This window comes from Pelobates fuscus, chromosome 1 (genome assembly GCF_036172605.1).
Source record: "Pelobates fuscus isolate aPelFus1 chromosome 1, aPelFus1.pri, whole genome shotgun sequence".
NCBI lineage: Eukaryota > Metazoa > Chordata > Amphibia > Anura > Pelobatidae > Pelobates > Pelobates fuscus.
The window spans coordinates 392,860,836-392,884,964 of NC_086317.1; the positions used below are offsets into that span (position 1 = coordinate 392,860,836).

At 43.8% G+C, this 24,129-nt stretch overlaps 1 protein-coding gene across 2 annotated transcripts; it reads right to left on the reverse strand.

Annotated features, from left to right (window-relative positions):
- Positions 1-1,440: 1,440 nt before the first annotated feature.
- Positions 1,441-22,117, reverse strand: LOC134568577 (retinol dehydrogenase 7-like). Of its 2 annotated transcripts, none has more exons than XM_063427227.1 (5): positions 22,100-22,117; positions 17,419-17,755; positions 15,241-15,499; positions 6,362-6,525; positions 1,441-1,893 (listed from the first exon to the last, which is right to left on the reverse strand). In XM_063427227.1, exons 2-5 carry the CDS (start codon positions 17,732-17,734, stop codon positions 1,679-1,681), a joined length of 954 nt encoding a protein of 317 aa, XP_063283297.1. In that variant the 5' UTR covers positions 17,735-17,755; positions 22,100-22,117; the 3' UTR covers positions 1,441-1,678. The 2 variants fall into 2 exon arrangements, with proteins under 2 accessions (XP_063283297.1, XP_063283304.1); XM_063427234.1 differs by having other exon boundaries at positions 17,419-17,752; positions 22,100-22,106.
- Between the last annotated feature and the right edge of the window lie 2,012 nt (positions 22,118-24,129).

Here is a 24,129-nt window from a genome sequence, read left to right on the forward strand (position 1 = left end):
ATATATATATTTATATCAAAATACACCTAGAATGAAATTATATATACGTCTATGTATATATAAACAAATCAAAATAATACAATATTATATATATATATCCATATACATAATTACATAAATAATTTCATAAATATACATGTAGACTTCAAATATATAAATATGCATATATATTTAAATTCTAAGTGCGTATTTATGTAATATTTTTACATAATCAAGTAATTTTATTGATTGCAAGTTGAGGGACCTGCCTGACAACCCAGGCCGAAAGTGCAGAGAATTTAATTTGCTAGGACTGTATTTAACCCTTTAACTTCCTATGACACACTAAAGCTTGTACGTGGGGGTTACTGTTTTACTCGGGAGACTTCGCTGAACACAAATATTAGTGTTTCAAAACAGTAAAACATATCACAGCGATGATATTGTCAGTGAAGGTCACTTTTTTTGAATTTTTCACACACAAACGGCACTTTCACTGATGATATAATTGTTGTGATATGTTTTTACTGTTTTGAAACACTAATGTTTGTGTTCAGCAAAGTCTCCCAAGTATAACAGTACCCTCCATGTACAAGTTTTAAAGTGTTTTTGAAAGTTACAGGGTCAAATATAAGGGTCAAATATGTTTACATTGAAAATTGCCAGGTTGGGTATGTTGCCTTTGAGAGCGTATGGTAGCTCAGGAATGAGAATTACCCCAATGATGGCATACCATTTGCAAAAGAAGACAATCCAAGATATTGCAAATGGGGTATGTTCAGTCTTTTTAGTTGCCACTTAGTCACAAACACTGTCCAAAGTTAGCGTTCATAATTGTTTTTTGCATTTTGAACACACAAACAAATATGAACGCTAACTTTGGCCAGTGTTTGTGTGGCTACTAAAAAAGACTGGCCATACCCCATATAAAATACCCTGGGTTGTCTACTTAAAAAAAATATGTACATGTGGGGTGTTTTTCAGAGATTTATGACAGATAACAGTGTTACAATGTCACTATTGATAAATTTAAAAAATGTATGTTTTGAAACAGCAATATCCTACTTGTACTTATAGCTCTATAACTATAAACTCAGGACAAAATTTTTAATCTATTTAGCAGTTTTTTTTCATGAGCTTTTGTAGATGAGTAAAATATTTTTCAAGTAAAAGTAAAAAAACATGTATGTTATATATGTCACCATATTTTATTATTATTTTTTAATGAAATTACATGACATGATAGAAATAATGGTATTTAAAGAAAGCCCTTTTTGTCCCGAAAAAAACAATGTATAACTTGTATGGGAAGAGTAAATGAGAGAGAGGAAAATTACAGCTAAACACAAACACCACAAAAGTGTTAAAACAGCTCTGGTCCTTAACGTATAACATGGCCCAAACAGTCTGGTCCTGAAGGGGTTAAGCACAAGAATACACAATAAACAAAATAACACATATATCAGAAGAATAGTTTGAGTTGGATGATGTCTTTGGTTTGTGCAACAAGGATCAAACAGAAATATACATTTTAATGTTTATTATACAAGCTAATTTTCCAAATCATGAATAGGTCACTGTGCTAATGTAATATTGAAGTTTGGTTTAAATAAAAAATAGTTAAGAAACATTGATGCAAATATACGTAAACAAACATTTTCTATAAAAAGTGGTCTCTCTTCCATGAAACCATTTCCAGTTACTGGCAAGCTGGCTTTGGTGCTGAGAGACAAAGCACATAATCAGAGACAACAGTTGGGAGATATGACATGGGGATGTGATAGAGTTTGCAATCCCAGCCAGCTGAGTATCGTGTCCAGGGATGGACAGCAGTCAGAGCGTGTTCCATACAGTTTATGACCTCATGCAACTTTGGGCTAATTTTTCCACACACATTTTTCATGTTCTTGACATCTGTCCAAAAAGAACACAATTAAACAGTTCATTGTACTGATGTTCTTTTTTCATATACTGTTCTAAGGTTACTGGGATAAATCAATCTGTATTTACTAGATGTGGCGATGTTTAAAGTGAATAAACATTTTAATGGTTAGTTTTTTAAAAAAACTTTAAAGGTTTATTCCACACTCCATGACCACTTCAGTCATTTGAAACAATAATTCTGGCAAAAAAATAAAAAAAAAACTTTCACAAGAAAGATAAAAGACCACATAAAAATATACCAACTGTATGCAACAGTTAACTTGGCCGATAGAGAGTTCATATGTAGCAGGTCTACTTTTACAAAGCATGGCAATATGTTATATTAAATAGTGTAATCTTCAGCTTCCTTCCAGGGAATCTCCAGGCTATCCACCAGCAGATCCAGAATATTTAGTTCACGCCAAAGCAGAAGACCATACTGCCCCACTGTCCTCATTATATCCCCAATTATTTTCAAACTGAACCAAACATATTGGACTGTAATCCACTATTATATCTATCATGTAGCAATCACAACATACATTTTATGATAACCCTTATATGCAGTGGTGTATCCTGGTTTTGTGCTGCCCTAGGCAGGACAAAACTGAGGCACCCCACTCCCCCCCCCCCCCCCCCGCCACCCGCACCCAACCCTTCCCCCTGCCCCACCTTCTAAATACACACACATTCACTGACAGATACGCATACATTAGCTAACAGACACACACACACTAACAGACACACTCACACACTAACAGACACACACACTAACATACACACACAGTCACACACACACACACACTAACAGACACACACACACTAACAGACACACAGACACTGACACACACACTAACAGACACACACAGACACACACTCACTCACTCACTAACAGACACACACACACACTAACAGACACACACTAACAGACACACACACACACACACACACACTAACAGACACACAGACACACAGACACACAGACACTGACACACACACACAGACACACACTAACAGACACACACTCACTCACTCACTAACAGACACACACAGTCAGACACACACACACACACACACACACTAACACACACACACACTAACAGACACACACACACACACACACTAACAGACACACACAGTCAGACACACACTAACAGACACACTCACACACAGACATACACACTCACATTAACACATTTTTTTTAATCCTCCCCCCCCAGCCTCCTTACCTTTGGGAATGCTGGGAGGGGGGGTTCTCTATCTCCCTGTGGTCTGGTGGGGCTGCAAGGCAGGCTGCTGGGCTGGTGGGCGGCTGGCGAGGGAGAGCTCCCCCTGAGCTGTCTGCTCAGCTCCCTCGCGCGCCGCAGAGTGAGGCTGGGAGCCGGAATATGACGTCATATTCCGGCTCCCAGCCTCACTCTGCGGCGCGCGAGGGAGCTGAGCAGACCGCTCAGGGGAAAGTGCTCCCTCGCCAGCTGCCCGCCAGCGCCGCCCACCAGCCTGCCTTGTCAGTTAGCCGCAAGGCTAACAAGGCATTTGCCCTGAGCGTTTGGGGGCAGTTTTTTTTGCCGCCCCCTGGAAAATGCCGCCCAAGACAAATGCCTTGTTTGCCTCGCGGCTAAAACGTCCCTGCTTATATGATATTGCCAGCACAAGCCTCTGCTTTTTAAAACCTGGTAAAATATTTTAAATATTTTTATGGTTGAGTTGCCTGAGAGTAGATTATAGATGAGATTGACTTGTTCTTTTTTTGTTTATTTTTTCATTCTTTATTTTGGTTGTGCTTCATTTGGTGTACATAGTGATAAAGACATGTCAGCAGGTTTGTCAATGTTTCACAGAAAGAGAAATGGATCATGTCAAAAGCTTACAGCACGTTTTATAATTTTAAAAGGAGAAACACTATAATAACAGTATACTGGAAGACGTCATCTGATGTATCATGTGTGTGCGTGGTCTGGAGATTCTCCAAGCGCCCAAACAAAAAACAGGACTGTCACACATGATACTATATGAGTGACTCCATTCGCCTAAGTATTGGTCAGCTGTAACTAGGGGGATATACGGTGGTAGTAATTGTCAGATAAAAAAATACATTGTTATGTATATGAAAAGGTTATCGTCTGTCAGCAGGGTTTTAAGTAGGGAAGAACGACGCTAGTGATATCAAATTCTACGTCAGCTTGCGGAGCCAGAAACAATATGAAAAATAAAAATAAGTAAATGAAAAAGTAATAATAAAATAGATAAAAATCACTGGTTATAGAACAAAAAAATTAAACCAAATGGTGTAATGACAGAACTGTGTGCACTTATCATAAGCAGGCAGTTCAAATCAAGGAGAGCGGTTTCACTCTTCAGGTTGGTGCGTTGCTATATGTCGAAACTGCAGCTCCTGGTATAAATTATGTTATCCGGTCTGACCACATCAATCTGGTAGCCCCAACTCGTAGAGTAAGAAAGGTGCTTCCTTACTCCACGAGAGGTGAGTGAGGGAGTGGGTCTTGCCACCTTTCTCTACAAGGAGCCTGTGCATCCCCCATTTGTATGGCACCTTGTGATCCCGAAGTAGTTGGGTGAGTTGCTGGAGTGGCTGCCTCTAAATGATGGTGTGGCAGGATAAGTCCCTGTAACGGATCCCAGTACTCCAACTGAGTACATCCATGAAGAATCTCCCATGTCCCAAGTACCATAGTTTTTATAAGTGTGAATATAGCTCCCAATCCCCCAAACATGAGCCTAGACTTCATAAAGGGGTATGATGATCTGTTTAATCCAGGCTCAATGGCCTGCTTTTATGCAGTACAAGGACACAAAAAACACACCCATGACACTCCCACACAAAACAGGGTAATTCCTCCCCTGTGCCTGGGAGATAATTGAGTCAGGAACTGTACAAACTCAATTATATCAAGCACAGAAAAACATACAATTTACAAACACCCCAAAAGTATCTCAAAAACACATGAAAACCTCACAAATCCCCTGATAGCCCCAATCTGGGTGACCAACATATCCAAAAATCACCCAGATCAATTCAGGGGTTCGAGGTTTCCATGGAAGTCAATTATTTGACCGACCGCGCACATGGTACAATGCCCATAACAGTTTCATTAAATCAGGGCTAGCGGTCGGTCAACTTTGGTAACATAAAAACAAAGTTTAAATGGTTCCTGGGAAGGCAAAATAGGGGTTTTATCACATAGCTCCCTCCCAGTCCCATGGGGCGGCATACCCGCTTAGACCCCAATGAGTTGGCTTGGGGATGCCTGGACAGGTGGGTATTTTTCTAGCTCTGGAAAGTGCCGAACCAGGGACACCCAGGGCAAGCCACTAATGGCGGTTGGGGAGATTTAACTCCCGAACAGGGTCTTTGTATATGGCCCATAGTCAGTGGGCAGGAGGCTTGCGTCCACACTCTTCCAGGAGCCCATAGCGAACATCCAGTCAGAGGAGCGTTTGTCACAGTCCTGATAAAAGGTTAGCTGGTGGTCCTCATAACTCACACAAGGTGTGCTCCTGGTTGCCCCTATAATGATCCCCTTGTCAGAGTCCCGGACAAATTATATAAGCGCGTCTCTGATGGAGCAATTGGTGTTTTAGGCAAGCGAAAGCAATAGTGCATTGCCACCAGTTTCATCTGTTTTGGTGGTAGTAGCGTGGTTATGAGTCGCCTCATATAATGAGGTAATTCTTTGGTGTTGACGGTCTCAGAGATCCCCCTGAGTCTCACATTTCTCGCCCTGGTCTTGTCTTCCAGGATAGTCAATCAATTGAGTACAGCAGCATTGCTCTTTTGCACTGTGTGTAGGGCTGCATCTGTGGCCGACTCTGCCACTCTCACAGTTGCCATGTCAGCTTCAGTGATGGCAATCCTGTTGGTAAGCGTGGCCACCTCTTCCCTCACCACTGCCACATCAGCTTGCCCTAATTTCCTGGAGTAGTTTTTATGTCTGCTTTAGTGGAAGGGGCCGTGTTACCAGTCCCAGAGGGCTCTTGGGCAGCTTTGGGTAACTTTGTGAAAGTGGATAGCTATTCAGGTAAGCTTTCCTTGTCCGAGGAATCCGAAGTAAAGGTCTCCGCCGGCGCAATTTGAGTTCGCTCGGGCCTAGCGGATTTGCCGCAGGAATGTCCCTTTATCTCGGGAGCCGGGGCTCGGATCGCCCAGTGATTTTTCTTTAGCTTCCCCATCAGCCTCGGGAAGGTTAGTGCAATGGTGAATGCCCGTGAGACTGGTGTAAGAGGTCGGTAATAGCTGATTTCGGCAAGCTTTTGCGGAGCTCTCTTCTCCTGTGTCCATCTCGTGAGGCTGCTGGCTCCGCCCACCATTCTTTTTTTATTTTATATCCATTTTACATTATTATTTTTTTTTGTATTTATTAGAGAATTATAGAAAGACAGTGTGAGTGACGTTCACATTTTTAAAAAATAATTCCTTAACTAAACAAAAGAACCTTACATTGTTGATAATACTGCTCTCCATAGCTTTCCTTGATTGTAGCAGGGGCATTCTCCCACAGATCAGCCACATTCTGAAGATTACGTTCTAGATTAGTCATTGAAGTTTTAAAAGCACCAGGTTCTATAATGGAAACCTTTACTCCGAAATTCCGAAGCTCCCTTCTGCAGCGGAGAAGACAAATAGCATAAGAGCAGATTATACATGCTACAGATTTGGAAGTAAAAATATTTTAATTTCAATATAAAATACGTTAAAAGCAGTGAAATAGTAGAGAGTGAAACATTAAATTATATTCTCATCCAAATGCTTTTCCCATCAAGTAAACAAGGCTGCATATTAGTGTGCCAGATTTTTTTTCTTTAAAAATTCTTTATTTTTAGTATGAAATCAAAGGTGTACATCAGTTCAAAAAGCATGTAGGTATTCAGATTTAGAAACACTTATGAGACACTGTAGGCACCAAGACCACCTCAGCTCATTGAAGTGGTCTGGGTGCTGTCTCCCTTTTGCACTTTGCTTACATTGCAGCTCTAAGTCTGCCCCCAGTGGCTGTTTGCCAGACAGCCACTGGGGGCGCTTCTGGGATCCAAACTGACTTTTGGTCCATTAGCTGACACTGGGCGTCCTCACAGACCTCCAGCGTCAGATTTTCCCCATAGGAAAGCATTGAATAATGCTTTTCTATGGGGAGGTCTAATGCCCGCGGCCATTGCCACACATGCGCATTAGGTTTTCCCTGCCGTCTGCCGTCGGCGGGGGAGGAGCGTGAGCGGAGCCTGACCCAGCGCCGAGGGACATCGGTGCTGGATTCAGGTAAGTGGCTAAAGGGGTTTTAACCCCTTCAGCACCATGGGAGAGGGGAGGGGACCTATTAACCCTATAGTGCCAGGAAAACAGGTTTGTTTTCCTGTCACTGTAGGATCCCTTTGCTCCCTCCATGAAGCCCAATTTGAACCTTATATCAATTATGCCACAATTAATTGAATAGTAGGTAAATGGTATCAACAATTATGCCTTCATGACTATATGTTAAACAAAAAGAAAGTGAGAGAAACAAATTAAGAAAAAAAACAAACAAACATGTAAACAAAAGATATATATGATATATACCAGGCCTTCCAGATGTTGCTGAGCTACAACCCCTGTGATTCTCTGGCTATCTTTTTAATTCAAAGAATTGTGGGAGTTGTAGTTCAGCACCAGAGTTTGAAGAACCCTGGTATGTAAACATGAAATAAAGCACAGGTGAATAATATTTCAAAGGCTTAGGTCTAAGGCACCATAACCACTGCCACATCAGCAGAAATTGATCTAGATTAAAACTCTTATTCTTGAGTAGAACATCGGTTTCAAGATAGACTACAGAGAGTTGTCATTAATGGTAAATGTTTAAACTGGACAAATTGGTGGTAAGTGGTGTCCCTCATGGGTCTGTTCTGGGTATACTTCTATTCAACATATTTAAATATGATCTTGAAATAGGCATTGAAAGTCACATTTCTGTGTTTGCAATGAAGAAGCATAATAATAGGTTAATATGTATTTGCTTTGTTGCATTCCAGAGGGGGATTAAGTGACAAAAAAGGTAAGAGTAAGGCCCCAGGCCCTGACGGCTTTGATGGGGTATACTATAAAACTTACAAAGAAGAACTGACACCCCACTTGACAAAGATGTATACACACTGGACAACGGGAGAGGCCCCTCCCCCGGACCTCACAACCGCAAACATTATACTTATCCCAAAACCAGACAGAGACCCCGCATGAGTTACTAATTACCACCCCATTTCCCTAATAAACTTTGACGTCACGGTATATGCCAAAGTCCTTGCGAATAGACTAAACCCCCTCCTGACGAAATATATACATGCAGACCAAGTAGGCTTTGTGCCCAATAGACAATTATATGAAAACACAAGAAGAGCGGTAAAATGTGGTGGGCCAAAAAATCCCGAATGCCCTCCGTGGTCCTTTCCTTGGACGCGGAGAAGGCGTTCGATAGGATCCAATGGCACTATATGTTTGCCCTACTACGAAAGCTATAGATACCAGACTTTTACATAACAGCAGTTAAGACCCTCTACAGCAGCCCCAGAGCGCAGACTGTGGTACAAGGTGCAACACCACACCCCTTCGACCTCATAAACGGTACACGTCAGGGCTGTCCACTATCACCCTTACTATTTATCCTGGCCCTAGAACCACTACTACAGTCAATAAGATCTCACCTGCACATAACAGGTATACAAATAGAAAAAGAAGAATTCAAAGTCTCTGCTTATGCAGACAACATATTACTCACTCTCACCAACCCCACACACTCGATTCCGAATCTCCTCACACTACTAGAGTCGTACAATCAGGTCTCGGGCTACAAAATTAACCTAGATAAATCAGTAGGTATGCCCCTAGAGATTAGAGAAGCCGACATCGAATGGTTAAAACAAACAACACACTTAACCATAAGCCAAAGGCCCATTAAATATCTCGGAGTCAAGCTGACCGCCAATCCTGACGATTTATACGTCGAAAATCATCGACGCATTATAGACACCCTCATAAAAGACCTAGACAAATGGCACGAAAAACCAATCTCTTGGATTGGAAGGCTGCATAGTATCAAAATAAACCTTCTCCCACGCCTCATTTTCCTGTTCCAAGCACTACCAATAAAATTAACTAAAGGAGACCTGAAAGTGCTACAAACCACAATAGATGACTTCATTTGGGCTCGAAAGAGACACAGAATAGCGAGACAGATCTTATACACTCCCAAGAGTAGAGGGGGAGTGTGATTCCCCAACCTCTACCTTTATTACCTCTAAGCCCAACTTGCACAGATCATAGAATGGCACTCACCACTAGACACCCACAGATGGGTGGACATAGAGATCTTGCTCATGAGAACGGACCTCCTGCAGTTCTGGATCTGGGTACCTCGAGCAGACAGACCGGAACTTCAAACTAGTTGTCCCGCCATCCTGAACTCGATCAAGATCTGGGACTCTACGGCACACAAACATGCCCTTACACACCCAATCTCGCCCCTAACTCCCTACTTACGCAATAAAGCATTTCCACCTGGATTAACAGCACGGGACTTTAGAGACATAGAAAACACAGGCTTACAACGATATCACCATCTGTTTCACACGGGTAGATTCCCAACCTTTGATGAGCTAAAAACCATGACCCCACTGACCACGAAAGACTACTTTAGGTATATGCAACTGAGAGACTTTGCTACAAAACTACAAATCCGCACAGCAGCCATGTCCAGACCAACATTCTATGAAATGCTATGTGCATGAGACCACGCACCGGTCTCATCACACTCCTCTACACGCAACTAAGTGCTCCCACGAGCGAGGCCCACACACCCGCATATATAGCACAATGGGAAGCAGACCTAAGACAACCATTAGAGAGCGGGGAATGGCAGGATATCTGGGAGGCAGCAGCGAAGTTGTCCGTTTGTGTACTACACCAGGAGCAATGTTATACAACCCTAATGAGGTGGTACACTACACCAGTAAAGCAATGTAGAATGGGCAAAACAACCACTGACACCTGGAGGGGATGCGGGGACAAAGGAACATACCTCCACATGTGGTGGACGTGTCAAAAGGCACAAACCTTCTGGGAAAACATAGCCAAACTACAGACAGACGTGCTCCACAAGCGCATCCAACCAGACCCCTGGACATTCCCAATAGCTAGGCCATTGGATACTCTAACACATAGAGAGCAAAAACTGCTCAATAAAATAAACTTAGCTGCCAGAAGGGCCATGGCAAAAACATGGCTACACGCAGACATGCCAAACATAGAGAAGGTCATACACAACATTAAGGATGCTCACCTAATGGACAGAGGCGGCTCTCTAATTAGGCGGTTTAGGCGGCCGCCTAAGGCCTCGCGCTGGCGGGGGCCTCGCGGCCGCCTAAACCGCCTGTGGCAGAGTGTGTCAGGTCCTCGGTCACTGACCGAGGACCTGACACCAGGAGGGGGCCCGGCGGCTTGCCCGGTATGCCGCCGGGTGCGAGGCCCCTCCTGGCTGCCCAGCCACCATCGCAGACACTGGTCTGCAGCTCCGCAGTGTGCAGAGCTGCAGACCATGTGACTCGCGAGAATTGGCCAATCAGAGCGTTGCCGCGGGTTACCACGGCAACGCTCTGAAATCTCGCGAGACTACACGGTCTGCAGCTCTGCGGAGCTGCAGACCGGGAGTAGTGGCCACCGGACCACCAGGGAGCCCACTGGACCACCAGGGTAAGGTAGGCTCTCCCTCCCCATCACCCCCCACCACCCTCAGCCTCACCATCAGCCCCCACCCCCCTCAGCCTCACCCCCCACCACCATCACCCCCCACCCCCCACCACCCTCACCATCACCCCCCACCACCCTCACCATCACCCCCCACCATCACCCCCACCACCCTCACCATCACCCCCACCACCCTCAGCCTCACCATCACCCCCCCACCATCCTCACCATCACCCCCACCAGCCTCACCATCACCCCCCACCACCCTCACCATCACCCCTCACCATCACCCCCACCACCCTCACCATCACCCCCACCACCCTCAGCCTCACCATCACCCCCACCACCCTCACCATCACCCCCACCACCCTCAGCCTCACCATCACCCCCCACCACCCTCACCATCACCCCCACCACCCTCAGCATCACCCCCCACCACCCTCAGCCTCACCATCACCCCCCACCACCCTCAGCCTCACCCCCCACCACCCTCAGCCTCACCCCCCACCACCCTCAGCCTCACCCCCCACCATTCTCACCGTCACCCCCCACCCTCACCATCACCCCCCCACCATCACCCCCCACCATCCTCAGCCTCACCCCCCCTATCACCCCCCACCACCCTCAGCCTCACCCCCCACCACCCTCAGCCTCACCATCACCCCCCGCCCCCTCACCATCACCCCCCTCACCATCACCCCCACCACCCTCAGCCTCACCATCACCCCCACCACCCTCAGCCTCACCGCCCACCACCCTCACCATCACCCCCCCACCACCCTCAGCCTCACCCCCCCACCCTCACCATCACCCCCCACCACCCTCAGCCTCACCCCCCACCCTCATATCACCCCCCACCACCCTCAGCCTCACCATCACCCCCCACCACCCTCACCATCACCCCCACCACCCTCAGCATAACCCCCTCACCACCCTCAGCCTCACCCCACTCACCATCACCCCCTCCTTCTCACATCACCCCCTCTCACTCTCACATTACCCCCTCTCACATTACCCCCTCTCACTCTCACATTACTCCCTCTCACTCTCACATTACCCTCACTCACTCTCACATTACCCTCACTCACTCCCACATTACCCTCACTCCCACATTACTCACTCTCACTCCCACATTACTCACTCTCACTCTCACATTACCCCCCTCACTCTCACATTACCCCCCTCACTCTCACATTACCCCCCTCACTCTCACATTACCCCCCTCACTCTCACATTAACCCCCCCTCACTCCCACATTAACCCCCCTCACTCTCACATAACCCCCCCTCACTCTCACATAACCCCCCCTCACTCTCACATAACCCCCCCTCACTCTCACATAACCCCCCTCACTCTCACATAACCCCCCTCACATTACCCCCCTCTCACTCTCACATTACCACCACCCCCCTCCCTCTCACATTACCATCACCCCCCGCTCACTCTGACCATCACCCCCCGCTCACTCTGACCATCACCCCCCGCTCACTCTGACCATCACCCCCCGCTCCCTCTGACCATCACCCCCCGCTCCCTCTGACCATCGCACCCCCCCCTCCCTCTCACCATCGCACCCCCCGCTCCCTCTCACCATCGCACCCCCCGCTCCCTCTCACCATCGCACCCCCGCTCCCTCTCACCATCGCACCCCCGCTCCCTCTCACCATCGCACCCCCTCTCCCTCTCACCATCGCACCCCCTCTCCCTCTCACCATTACCCTCCCCTCTACCTCTCACCATCACCCCCACACCATCACCCCCCTCTCACCATCACCCGTCTCTCCCTCTCACCCCCCCTATACACACAACACACTTCAAGCAGCTACCCCATACACATAGGGTCTCAGACAAAAACGCAAACATGCTCACAGAGACATACATTCACACACACAAGGATACTCTCTGTCAGACACACTCTCAGGCACATACACAGGTAGACAGTGCATCAATGTGTATATGTGACACTTTTTTGTTAGTGGGGCCTCATGTTTGCATTTCGCCTAAGGCCTCATAAAGTCTAGAGCCGCCTCTGCTAATGGACAAACTAACCGCACAACTTAGAGACACCCACCAGCTATTCCTCAAGACATGGGGACCCTGGGAAGACTATACCAACCGCTGATAGACTCGGACACACACAGACACAACTACTAAGCCGAAGCACCCATAGTACAAACAACGAGATAACAACTACCCCTCCTCCTCAGAGGAAAAGCCCTCTACCCCCTCCTCTCTAATGCGCTCCCTCCTATCATCTCTTCTGTCTCTATCTCCTGTCTTCCAAATAAAAAGAAAACCTCATGCATGAACGTGAACGAGTAAAAGGCGATTGCCAGACGCAAAACACAGTAGTAATTATACAATCGCCACAACGAAGGGTAATCACAGAAATGGACTAAGGCCATTACCATACTACACCATGAGAACAACTTTTAAAGCACTGTGACCTATAATCACTGTTACTGTTAAACGTGTTTCTAGCAAATGCCCTTGTTTGAACGAAAGGAAACACCCCATTGTATCTTCAAGTGTATTTATAAGACGCTTCTTTCACTGTACGAACTTCATACATGATCTGATAAATAAAGAATTAAAAAATAAAAATAAAAAGTAAGAGTAGAAAAGTAGAAAAAAAATATTGTTATTTTGGATGACAGTTGGAGTAGCAAGGAGCAATGTGCGGGGAAAGCTATTAATGGTTTAATTGAAATGCTTCCTGAAGAAGTAAATTTTCAATTTTTTTAAGGAATGGAGACTGGATGAGAGTCTAACGGAGAAGGGAAAGGAGTTCCATAGGAACGGTGCAGCCCTAGAGAAGTCATGAGCATCAGAGGTGAGAATACGGACAGAGGATAGACACAGGACATCGGCAGACATGTGTATTGTGGAGGATAGGTAGGTAGGAGCCTCGTTACGTAGAGATTTGTAAACAAGTATCAGAGTTTTAAATTGAGACCTGAATCTTATGGGAAGCCAATGTAGGGACTAATATCTTAAGAGATGTATCTCTATCAGCTTGCATCTAATATAATATCAGATGCTTCTTACATAGAAACATAGAATGTGACGGCAGATAAGAACCATTCGGCCCATCTAGTCTGCCCAATTTTTTAAAAATACTTTCATTAGTCCCTGGCCTTATCTTATAGTTAGGATAACCTTATGCATATCCCAGGCATGCTTAAACTCCTTTACTGTGTTAACCTCTATCACTTCAGCTGGAAGCCTATTCCATGCATCCACTACCCTCTCAGTAAAGTAATACCTCTGGATATTATTTTTAAACCTTTGCCCCTCTAATTTAAGACTATGTCCTCTTGTTGTGGTAGTTTTTCTTCTTTTAAATATAGTCTCCTTCTTTACTGTGTTGATTCCCTTTATGTATTTCAAAGGTTTCTATCATATCGCCCCGTCTCGTCTTTCCTCCAAGCTATACATGTTAAGTTCCTTTAACCTTTCCTTGTAAGTTTTATCCTGCAATCCATGAACCAGTTTAGTAGCCCTTCTCTGAACTCTCGCTAAAGTATCAATATCCTTCTGGAGATACGATCTCCAGTACTGCGTACAATACTCCAAGTGAGGTCTCACCAGTGTTCTGTACAAAGGCATGAGCCCTTCCCTCTTTCTACTGCTAATACCTCCCCGTATACAACCAAGCATTCTTAACTTTATTACAAGGATAAAACCCTGTAAACTAATTTAAAAGAATCTGAATTTTTGTGAATTGTAACATGCAGATGACACAAACCTAGGTAAGGCAATACAATGTGAGCAGGATATTACTTAGATATATTAGGCCACTCAAATGACATTTAATGTAGAGTAATGCAAAGTAATGCACTTCAGGGTGAAACATTATGCCCTATATCAAGGGTGTCAAACCCTTTTGTTCTTAAGGACCAAATTGTCTACTGAAATAGGTATGGAAGGCCAAATCCTATTGCTAATGTTTTTTTTCAAACAAAAAGTGCATGGTAAAAATGAGGTTAATATACAAATATTATACGCTTTTAAAGGACCACTCTAGGCACCCAGACCACTTCAGCTTAATGAAGTGGTCTGGGTGCCAGGTCCATCTAGGGTTAACCCATTTTTTCATAAACATAGCAGTTTCAGAGAAACTGCTATGTTTGTGAATGGGTTAAGCCTTCCCCTATTTCCTCTAGTGGCTGTCTCACTGACAGCCGCTAGAGGAGCTTGCGTGATTCTCACTGTGAAAATCACAGTGAGAGCACGCAAGCGTCCATAGGAAAGCATTATGAATGCTTTCCTATGTGACCGGCTGAATGCGCGCGCAGCTCTTGCCGCGCGTGAGCATTCAGCCGACGGGGAGGAGAAGAGGAGGATCGGAGGAGGAGAGCTCTCCGCCCACCGCTGGAAAAAGGTACGTTTTTACCCCTTTCCCCTTTCCAGAGCCGGGCGGGAGGGGGTCCCTGAGGGTGGGGGCACCCTCAGGGCACTCTAGTGCCAGGAAAATGAGTATGTTTTCCTGGCACTAGAGTGGTCCTTTAAGGATAAAAAAATAAAGAAAGAACAAGATAGTTTGATAGACAACTCTTGCGTAGGGTTATGATCATGATTTGCTGAATATTGCATTTGTGTCCACTCACCTTAGGCTATCAGAGAATGCTTCCACCGCAAACTTAGACAGGCAATACCCACCTCCAATTACCACCAACCTCCCTGTACAACTAGCAACATTAACAATCCGGCCCTTAGCTCTTCTTACGAGAGGCAGCATGTTTAGGGTCACATCCACCATACCAAGGACATTCACATTTAGAATTTTAGCAAAATCTTCTTTACTCTGCCATTCATTGGGGCCGTTTGGAATTGCACGTCCTGCATTGTTTACTAATCCCCACAGCCCTGAAAAAAATAAAACAATTGTCCACCAGCATAATAAGTAAATGTGCGCATTAGTCACTATTATTAAATTATACATATTTTACCTTAGCACAATATGGAGAAGATTTTAAAATACCAGAATAATGCTAAGAATGCTATATGTGCTTGTATAGAATTTTGGAGTTTGAATGTGGAGGTGTGTTTGCATGTTGTGTTGGTGTTTGATTGCTTGGATGCATGCATATACACATTTACACTGCCACATACATACTTACACAGATATATATACACATTAATACACAGATACATACATATAAACACACTGACACATATACACACATATATACACACACTGACACAAATATACACAAACACATACTGACACATGCACCCCCCCTGACATATTCACACACAGATGTACACACATTATTATTATTATTATTATTATTATTATTATTATTATTGCCATTTATATAGCGCCAACAGATTCCGTAGCGCTTTACAATATTTTGAGAGGGGGGATGTAACAATAAATAAGACAATTACAAGAAAACTTACAGGAACAATAGGTTGAAGAGAACCCTGCTCAAATGAGCTTACAGTCTATAGGAGGTGGGGTATTAGAAACATTAGGATAGGAAATATCAGGTAGGAGTGAAGCAGAGCTGGAGAAGAGAGCAAAGCACTATCCCATAGGAGAGAGCAAGAGACAGGTATGTAAGGGAGAGATTACTCTGGGAGGCCATACGCTTTCCTGAAGAGATGGGTTTTAAGGCCCTTCTTAAATGATTGAAGACTAGGGGAGAGTCTGATGGCAGTAGGCAAGTTATTCCAAAGGAGAGGAGCCGCCCGTGAGAGGTCCTGCAAGCGCGAGTTGGCCGTGCGGGTGCGAGCAGCGGTCAGGAGGTGGTCGCGGGTAGAGCGGAGGGTACGAGGAGGGGCAAACCTCTGGATCAGTGAAGAGATATAAGAGGGGCTGGAATTGTTCAGTGCTTTAAATGTATGGGTTAGCACTTTGAATTGACTCCGATAGGATACAGGGAGCCAATGTAAGGACTGGCAGAGGGGCGAGGTGTGAGAGGACCGACTGGATAGGAAAATCAGTCTAGCTGCAGCATTCATTACAGACTGTAGCGGGGCAGTACAGCTTTTGGGGAGACCAATCAGGAGAGAGTTACAGTAATCCATGCGGGATTACACAGATGTACACAGATGTACACAGATGTACACACACATACTGACACATGCACACACTGACACACAGATACACACTAACATGCACACTGACACACACACACACACCTTGACATACATGTTATAAGTATCCTGTTAACATGCCTTTAGTGCTCCAGACCCAACACACTCCCATCAACCCCAGCCAGCAGCAGACCCCAAGCAAGCCACCCTCCTGTTTACCTTTAGTGTTCAAGAGGGTGGCTTGCTTGTGGCCTGCTGCTGGCTTGGATTGATGGAAGTGTGGGGTCTGGAGCAGCTTTCAGTAGAGAAGTAGGTGCTTTCAGTAGAAAGGAAGCTAGGGGGAAGTTACATAACGTTTATAACTTCCTCCCAGAGGACCTATAGCACAGGGACCCGATCGGGCTGCTGCTCCAGACCGGGCCACCCGATGTGCTTCCTGAGCTGGCAGGCCACAGTGCAACTACACGGGTTTCACAGGCGGTAGTGCCACCACTGACCATATACTCTAATTAAATCCCTATTATTTTGCAGGTGTTTAAAAAACAAAAACTATTAAATTTTTGAGCTTTTACACTAATGTTTAAGGATGGCACTTTTATAAGCTAAAGTGCTTTAGTGTTTCTTTTAACATACAGGGTTATTCACTAAACTCAAAATTTTCTAGAATTAAATGTGGATGGAAAAACAGAGGGAAAAATAGCTGACCAAGAAATACATAATAAAATTAACTAAAAATATCTCACCTGTATCTCCCACAATATTAGTAACCCACTTGGCAGCAGAGCTCACACTCTGGCAATCAGCAACATCCAGAATTACTGTCTGCAGTCTGCTGGAAGCCTCCTTCTTTAGTTCTTCAGACCCTTTCTCTGTCAGACAAGCTGCCAATACTAGCATCCCATGCTGGTCCAATTGTTTTGCTAGCAAGTTCCCAAATCCAGAATCACATCCAGTGATCAGCACATATTTATCAGAGAGATTTTGCAGAATTTTGCTCTGCCTATGCCATCTGTACAGGAGGATCAGAGTGGATGCTACCAGCAGCATAGGGAGCCACATGATGGAAGAAGTAGCTTTCTACTGTATGTCAAAAATATAAAAAAACAAACACAGAAGACAAAGAAATGATAAATATGTGGAAAAAAAACATATATATATATATATATATATATGTATTTTTGTGTCCTGATGAAAGTTCCAACTGGGAACTGAAACGTTGACCATTTACGACAATAAATTACTTCACCGAAAATCCAGGAGTGCCGGCAATTCTTCTATTTTTGTTGTCTAATAGTGTGGCTAGGCTCCCGGTGTCATTTATACAAATACCAAAACAAAAACTGTGGAAAGTGTGCTTACCGCTTAGGTTATTATTATATAAGAAATATATCTGTGTTAGCAGCTGCACACTCTAGTAAGAATCTCTCTTACCCACTATATTATCAATTTGTACTAGGGTGTTATATCCGACAGGGTTTAGAATGGTTTAAAACTCAGTCGTATATATAAGTGGAGCGCTCTAGATAGAGTAAATAGAGGGAGGGGAAAAAAAATGATTCACTTACTCCGAATAGGTAATGGGTTTAGTTATACCATAAATAAGGGAGAGAAAAGGGATAACATAGCATAAATCTGTGATAAGTTCATAAAATATAGCCAGTACTATGAGATATCAACTCACATTAGTTAGAGCCTCTATAAGGACAACAGGCTCAAATCTCGTCAGCTACTGTGCCGTCTGGTGGCACTTTACCCTTTAATATCAGCGGATATCCTCAAAAAGATACAAGATAGAGATACAAACCTCTTATGGTGTAGTATGTTCTGTAACCAATACTTGTACTATAAAGTGCAGAAAATTGCCCTTTATAGTTCAAGTATTGGTAACAGAACATACTACACCATAAAAGGTTTCTATCTCTATCTTATATCTTTTTGAGGTTATCCGTTGCTATTTCCAAACTATTTTTTTTCAAAATTAATTAACACTGATATTTGTCAGGAATCCCTGAATAACCCTTCATATATTTTTTAAAAAAAAGGCAACCTAAGGTACTAAACTTGGGGTATTTTGACTCTTTTCATGCATCTATGCCAAATTTAAAAAAATAAAATAATAATAATAATTGGTGATTTTTTTGACATATGTAGCAATTTAAGAATACATGTACTGAGAACTTTAAGGATTACTGCCATAAAAACACCCCAATATGTGTTCAGCAACATCTCCTGAATACAGTGATACCACCAATGTATAGGTGTGTCGGATTCTCTGGGGGCTAAAAGACCTTATTTGGAGGGTATGCATTGCAGTTTTCCAACTTGGAATTTTCACAGTTGGTCATCATGCACCCATGTTTTATATGGGATATTTTTGAAGCCAGCCAATGTAATTTACCCCATCAAACTATATATTTTTGAAAAGTAGACAACCCATGGTATTCAATATGGCATTTGTCCAGTATTTTTAGTAGCCACATAGTCACAAACACTAGCGAAAGTTAGCATTTGTATTTGTTTGTGTGTTAAAAATGCAAAAGACTATTATGAACGCTAACTTTGGCCAGTGTTGTTAATATCCAAATATAGTTAGAATAAAACTATATATGTATATATTTTTATAATATATATACATATATATTTTATAATATATATACAATGTTATCCAGTACGTTTCTCTTTGCGATAACTTTTCTATTCTATCTGACACCTTTTATAGTTCTGTCACAGGGGAAAAGTTCTCCATCAATTCCTGTATTGGCTACCGCACAGACTTTGTGGTATATTTACTTCAGTGCCTGTGCGGCAGGCAATATGTTGGACGGACTAAGAGACCCTTAAAAGTTAGAATTATGGAGCATATAAATAATATCAAAACAGGTCTAACTACCATTTGGTTCCGGTACATTGTTTATCTTGTCCAGCTTTTAAATGTAAACAACTGATTTGTAGGGGAATTGAACAGGTAATTCCCCATTGGAGAGGGGGAGATAGAATAAGAAAGTTATCGCAAAGAGAAACGTACTGGATTCATAGGTTGCAAACACTGGAGCCGAGTGGGTTAAATGTTGATATTGATTTGGTCTGTTCCATTTAAATTGGATCTCTTTTTAAACGACTGGGTCGTTTAGATTGTAATAAGATATGTGGGATTATTAATTTATACCATTAATTTATATTGTTGTTTATAGTTATTAGGTTTTACACTTATATTCCAATTCATTGAAGCACCAATATAAAACTAACAACCAAGCTGAGATTCAGCCTGTGGTTTCTAATATTATATATATATATATACATTAAAAGGACAATATATTTACCAGAATCCCTACAGCTTAATGTAGCTGTTCTGGTGTCTATAGCCTGTCCACTCAGTCTTAGCACTTGAAACGATGCAGTTTCAGAGAAAGGCATTATTTAGGTGGCCACTAGAGGTGCTTCCTGTGCCAGTGCTGCACACGGATGGACAATGGAGGTGCTTCCTGTGTCAGTGCTGCATACTGATGGCCACTAGAGGTGATTCCTGTGTCAGTGCTGCACACTGATGGCCACTAGAGGTGCTTCCTGTGTCAATGTTGCACACTGTGCAGCACTGGCGTTTAGTGTCTCCATGCTCTGCATGGAGATGCTGAATGCTCATCATAGAGATCATATGTGCAATAGCTACCACATGCTTTCCTACTGGAATGATCTCAGCCACAGGGTGGGACCAGGCAAGGTCAGCCATAGTGAGACCGGCGCAGCTAGAAAGAAAAGGTAAATAATATTTGTTCTCTTTTCCTCTTTTTTTACCCTCTCTTTTTATGTCTTTAAAAACAGAGAGGGACCAGGGACCGTATGCTGCATTCCAGTATCCTAGTGTCAAAAATACATGTTTGTATTCCTGACACACAGCTCAGATATCATAGCCTGACTTTTGCCATTTAGATGTCAACTATCTGCAATTCAGTTTTTAGTGAATAAATCTGAAAGTTTTAACTATTTCAGTATTTGAAAACCGGAGGGTATTTTAAACTAATTGATTGCTTTAAACAATCCTATGGCAGTTTTTTAGAAAAAAAAACAAAACAAAACAATAAAAAAAAAAAACACTTTCTATATACCGTATATACTCGAGTATAAGCCGAGTTTTTCAGCACATTTTTTGTGCTGAAAAACCCCAACTCAACTTATACTCGAGTCACTGTCTGTATTCGCTGGTCCAATCAGCACCTGTCAGCTCCCAGTGTAAATCTCGCGAGAGCCTCGGGGTCATAGTGCGGCTCTCGCGAAACTTACACTGTGAGCTGACAGAGGAGCTGACCGGACCGGCGCGGAGGAGGAGGGAGCTGACAGGAGCTGCAGGAGAGGTAAGTGCTTCCTGCCAGCCCCCTCCACTGAACTGCCAATGCCACTGGACCACCAGGGAGTGAGAGCCCCCCTCCCTGGCCAGCTAGCAAGCAGGGAGGGGGGACGAAAAAAATCTGAATAAAAATAAAATAATAATATTAAAAAAAATTATTAATATAACAAAAAATATATAATATTAAAATAATAATTTAAAAAATAATAATAAAAATGCCCACCCCCCACCAAAGCTCTGCATCACACACTCACACTGCACTCATATACACACACTGCACACATACACACACTGCACACATACACACACACTGCACTCGTTCATACACACACTGCACTCATTCATACACACTGCATTCATACACACACACACACTGCATTCATACACACGCACTGCACTCATACATACACACACACTGCATTCATACACACACACTGCACTCATACATACACACACACTGCATTCATACACACACACTGCACTCATACATACACACACACTGCATTCATTATATACACACACTGTAAATAAATATTCAATTAATATAATTTTATTTCGAAATGTACCAGTAGCTGCTGCATTTCCCACCCTAGTCTTATACTCGAGTCAATAAGTTTTCCCAGTTTTTTGGGGTAAAATTAGGGGCCTTGGCTTATATTCGGGTCGGCTTATACTCGAGTATATACGGTATATATACACCTAAGGCTACAAAAATGCTTACGTAAAACATTGAAAATGTTACAAAATGTCTGCTGAATAAAGAAGAAGCAGTCAGATGCAACACCCTGAAAAATGTGAACACAACTTCATGCACAAACATAAGCAGATGTACCCACATGTGCCAGGAGACACAAGCATACCGAGGCATTTATGTAATTTTAAAACAAACATATTTCACTCTGCAGTTTTTATTATTCTCCCCCTCTCAATTTTAGTACTTACAGTTTGTCTATCACTACTTGTTTGCTATAATATTTGTGATATTATACAAAACAGCCGTTGCTTTCTAAACAGGTATTACACATTACATTTAGGAACTATTGCAATCAGCTCTTTATGCCGTTCCAACAATTTTCTCATACCTGACAATCTTCCTGCCCACTCTCCGGAATGGAGGAACGTAAGGAAACAAGCAGGCTTCACACGGTACTGTGCAAGGGGTAGGTCTGCCCATTTAAGAGGCAAGGCTTTGGCTGAAGAGAGTGGCAAGGCTGATTGACAGCCTGCCCCTTCAAGGCACGCCATGCATGGAGTGCATGTTTCTAGTGCCTAGTTCCTTCCTGTTTTTTGGTATCTGTTGGGACAGTGCAGGACAATTCAGGATGTCACAGGAAATTCAGGACTTTTGGCACCTATGCTGCTTTATAGGAAATTCCAGTTTGGTCGCAGTGTCCTGCCAGTTTGGATTTCTGATGTAAGGCTTCTAAAGCATAAGCCTCTGGGGCAAGGGCTCATTCTTTTATCTGCTAACTCCAGGACGTATTCCCTATGTAAGAGTACTTCAGCTTGCTGTGGGGAGACTGGTTTGCAGGCAGCTGCACTGGCATGCCTTTTTCTGGAGACATGTTTGTAATTGTTGATTAAATTTGCTTTAACCCTTTAAGAACAGAGGCAATTGTCCAAGGTCTGGACCAAAACAAAACCTTGAATGTGAACTATAGATTTGTTCCAACACAATTTTAAGGGACACTATAGTCACCAAAACTACGTTAGCTTAAAGAGACACTATAGGCACCCAGACCATTTCATCTCAAGTAGTCTGGGTGCAATGTCCCTCTCCCGCTTAGTCCTGCAATGTGAAACATTGTAGTTTTACAGAAACTGCACAGTTTACATTGCAACACTAAGACAGCCTCTAGTGGCTGTCTACCAGACAGCCACTAGAGGTGTTTCCAGGATTTTAACAGTCTTTAGATGATGCTGGACATCCTTACGCTCTGCTTGAGGAAATTCAGCATCAGTGAAAGCCAGATAGGAAAGCATTGATTCAATGCTTTCCCATATTGAGGGCCTGAAGCACTTGCCACGCATGCGCATTAGACCACCACGTCGGACCCAGCACTAAGGAAAACTAGTGCTGGTATCGGGTGAGTAAATAGAGGCTTTTTAAAAACCTTTATGTACTGCAATTGGGTGGCGCGAGGGAAGGGGAAGGCAGAGGGAAGTTGTCACGGGTTCGCAAGGTCTCGCAAGTGTCCCTTGGTTGCCGCTTCTCTAATCCTCCGCTGGTCCTGGATTCAGCTACAGCATAATGTAATTCTAACCCTCTTGAACATTGTAAAATTCCCCAATATAGTGGACAAGACCAGTCGTATTGGGTAAAAGAAAACAGTCCGTCTATTTCAGAGAAAAACACATGCACTTAGGCACAGCCCCCATGCAAGGGGTTTCCAACCCAATCCCCCAGGTCAGTACCATCCATGATCCTCAGTGCCTGAAAGGCAATTCAGTCCCCCTTTCAAGTACAGAGAAATCCTTCACAGAAAACAATTACCACATTCTGAAACACTCCAAAAGTACATTTACAAAAAGGGCTAATTTGATTGCATTGGCTGAGACATTATACGATACAAAGTATACTTAAGGAAACACGCACGAGGAGTCCCATCTCCTGTGACATTCATCTCCCCTTTTGGAGATGACGGCCAGGGGTTACTCTAAGTGGGGTTATACATGTCCTTGCTGGGACAGTTCATCGGCATTGCGGTTGTCTTTGCCAGGCCTGTAGTCTGTGGGCAGGAGACTAGCTGTTATGCCTCTCCAGCAAGCTGTGGCATGGGGGCTTCCGTGACATATTCACTGCTGTCTGGAGTGGATAGTCTGTTCGTGCCATGCCCACAACAGCACTGGTCCTTAGCCAGCCCCTACAGCCCTGGGGTCTGGCCAGCTTTGCACCCTGCACCCTCCTAGGTACAGGGTGACCTAAACATAAGGCACCTTTAGCCAGGGAGGCTGCCCAGCCTCTGGTACACAGGAGTCTCTGAGCCTGTAAAACCCCTCACCCAAACAAGTGTGCCTCCCCCCCTCCCCCCCACCTATTCCCTCACCTGGGTCTCGGTAGTTTTCCTGGTTGGTTGAGGATGATCTTAGTTGTTTGTTGAGTCTATCGCGG

Excerpts from the sequence above, each read along its gene's own strand:
- LOC134568577 (XM_063427227.1), bottom strand. The coding sequence starts at position 17,734 with ATGTGGCTCCCTATGCTGCTGGTAGCATCCACTCTGATCCTCCTGTAC. Across the intron at positions 15,500-17,418 it reads TAATATTGTGGGAGATACAG|GGCTGTGGGGATTAGTAAAC; the intron begins GTGAGATATTTT and ends TATTTTTTTCAG. Across the intron at positions 1,894-6,361 it reads AGAGCAGTATTATCAACAAT|ATGTCAAGAACATGAAAAAT; the intron begins GTAAGGTTCTTT and ends CTTTTTGGACAG.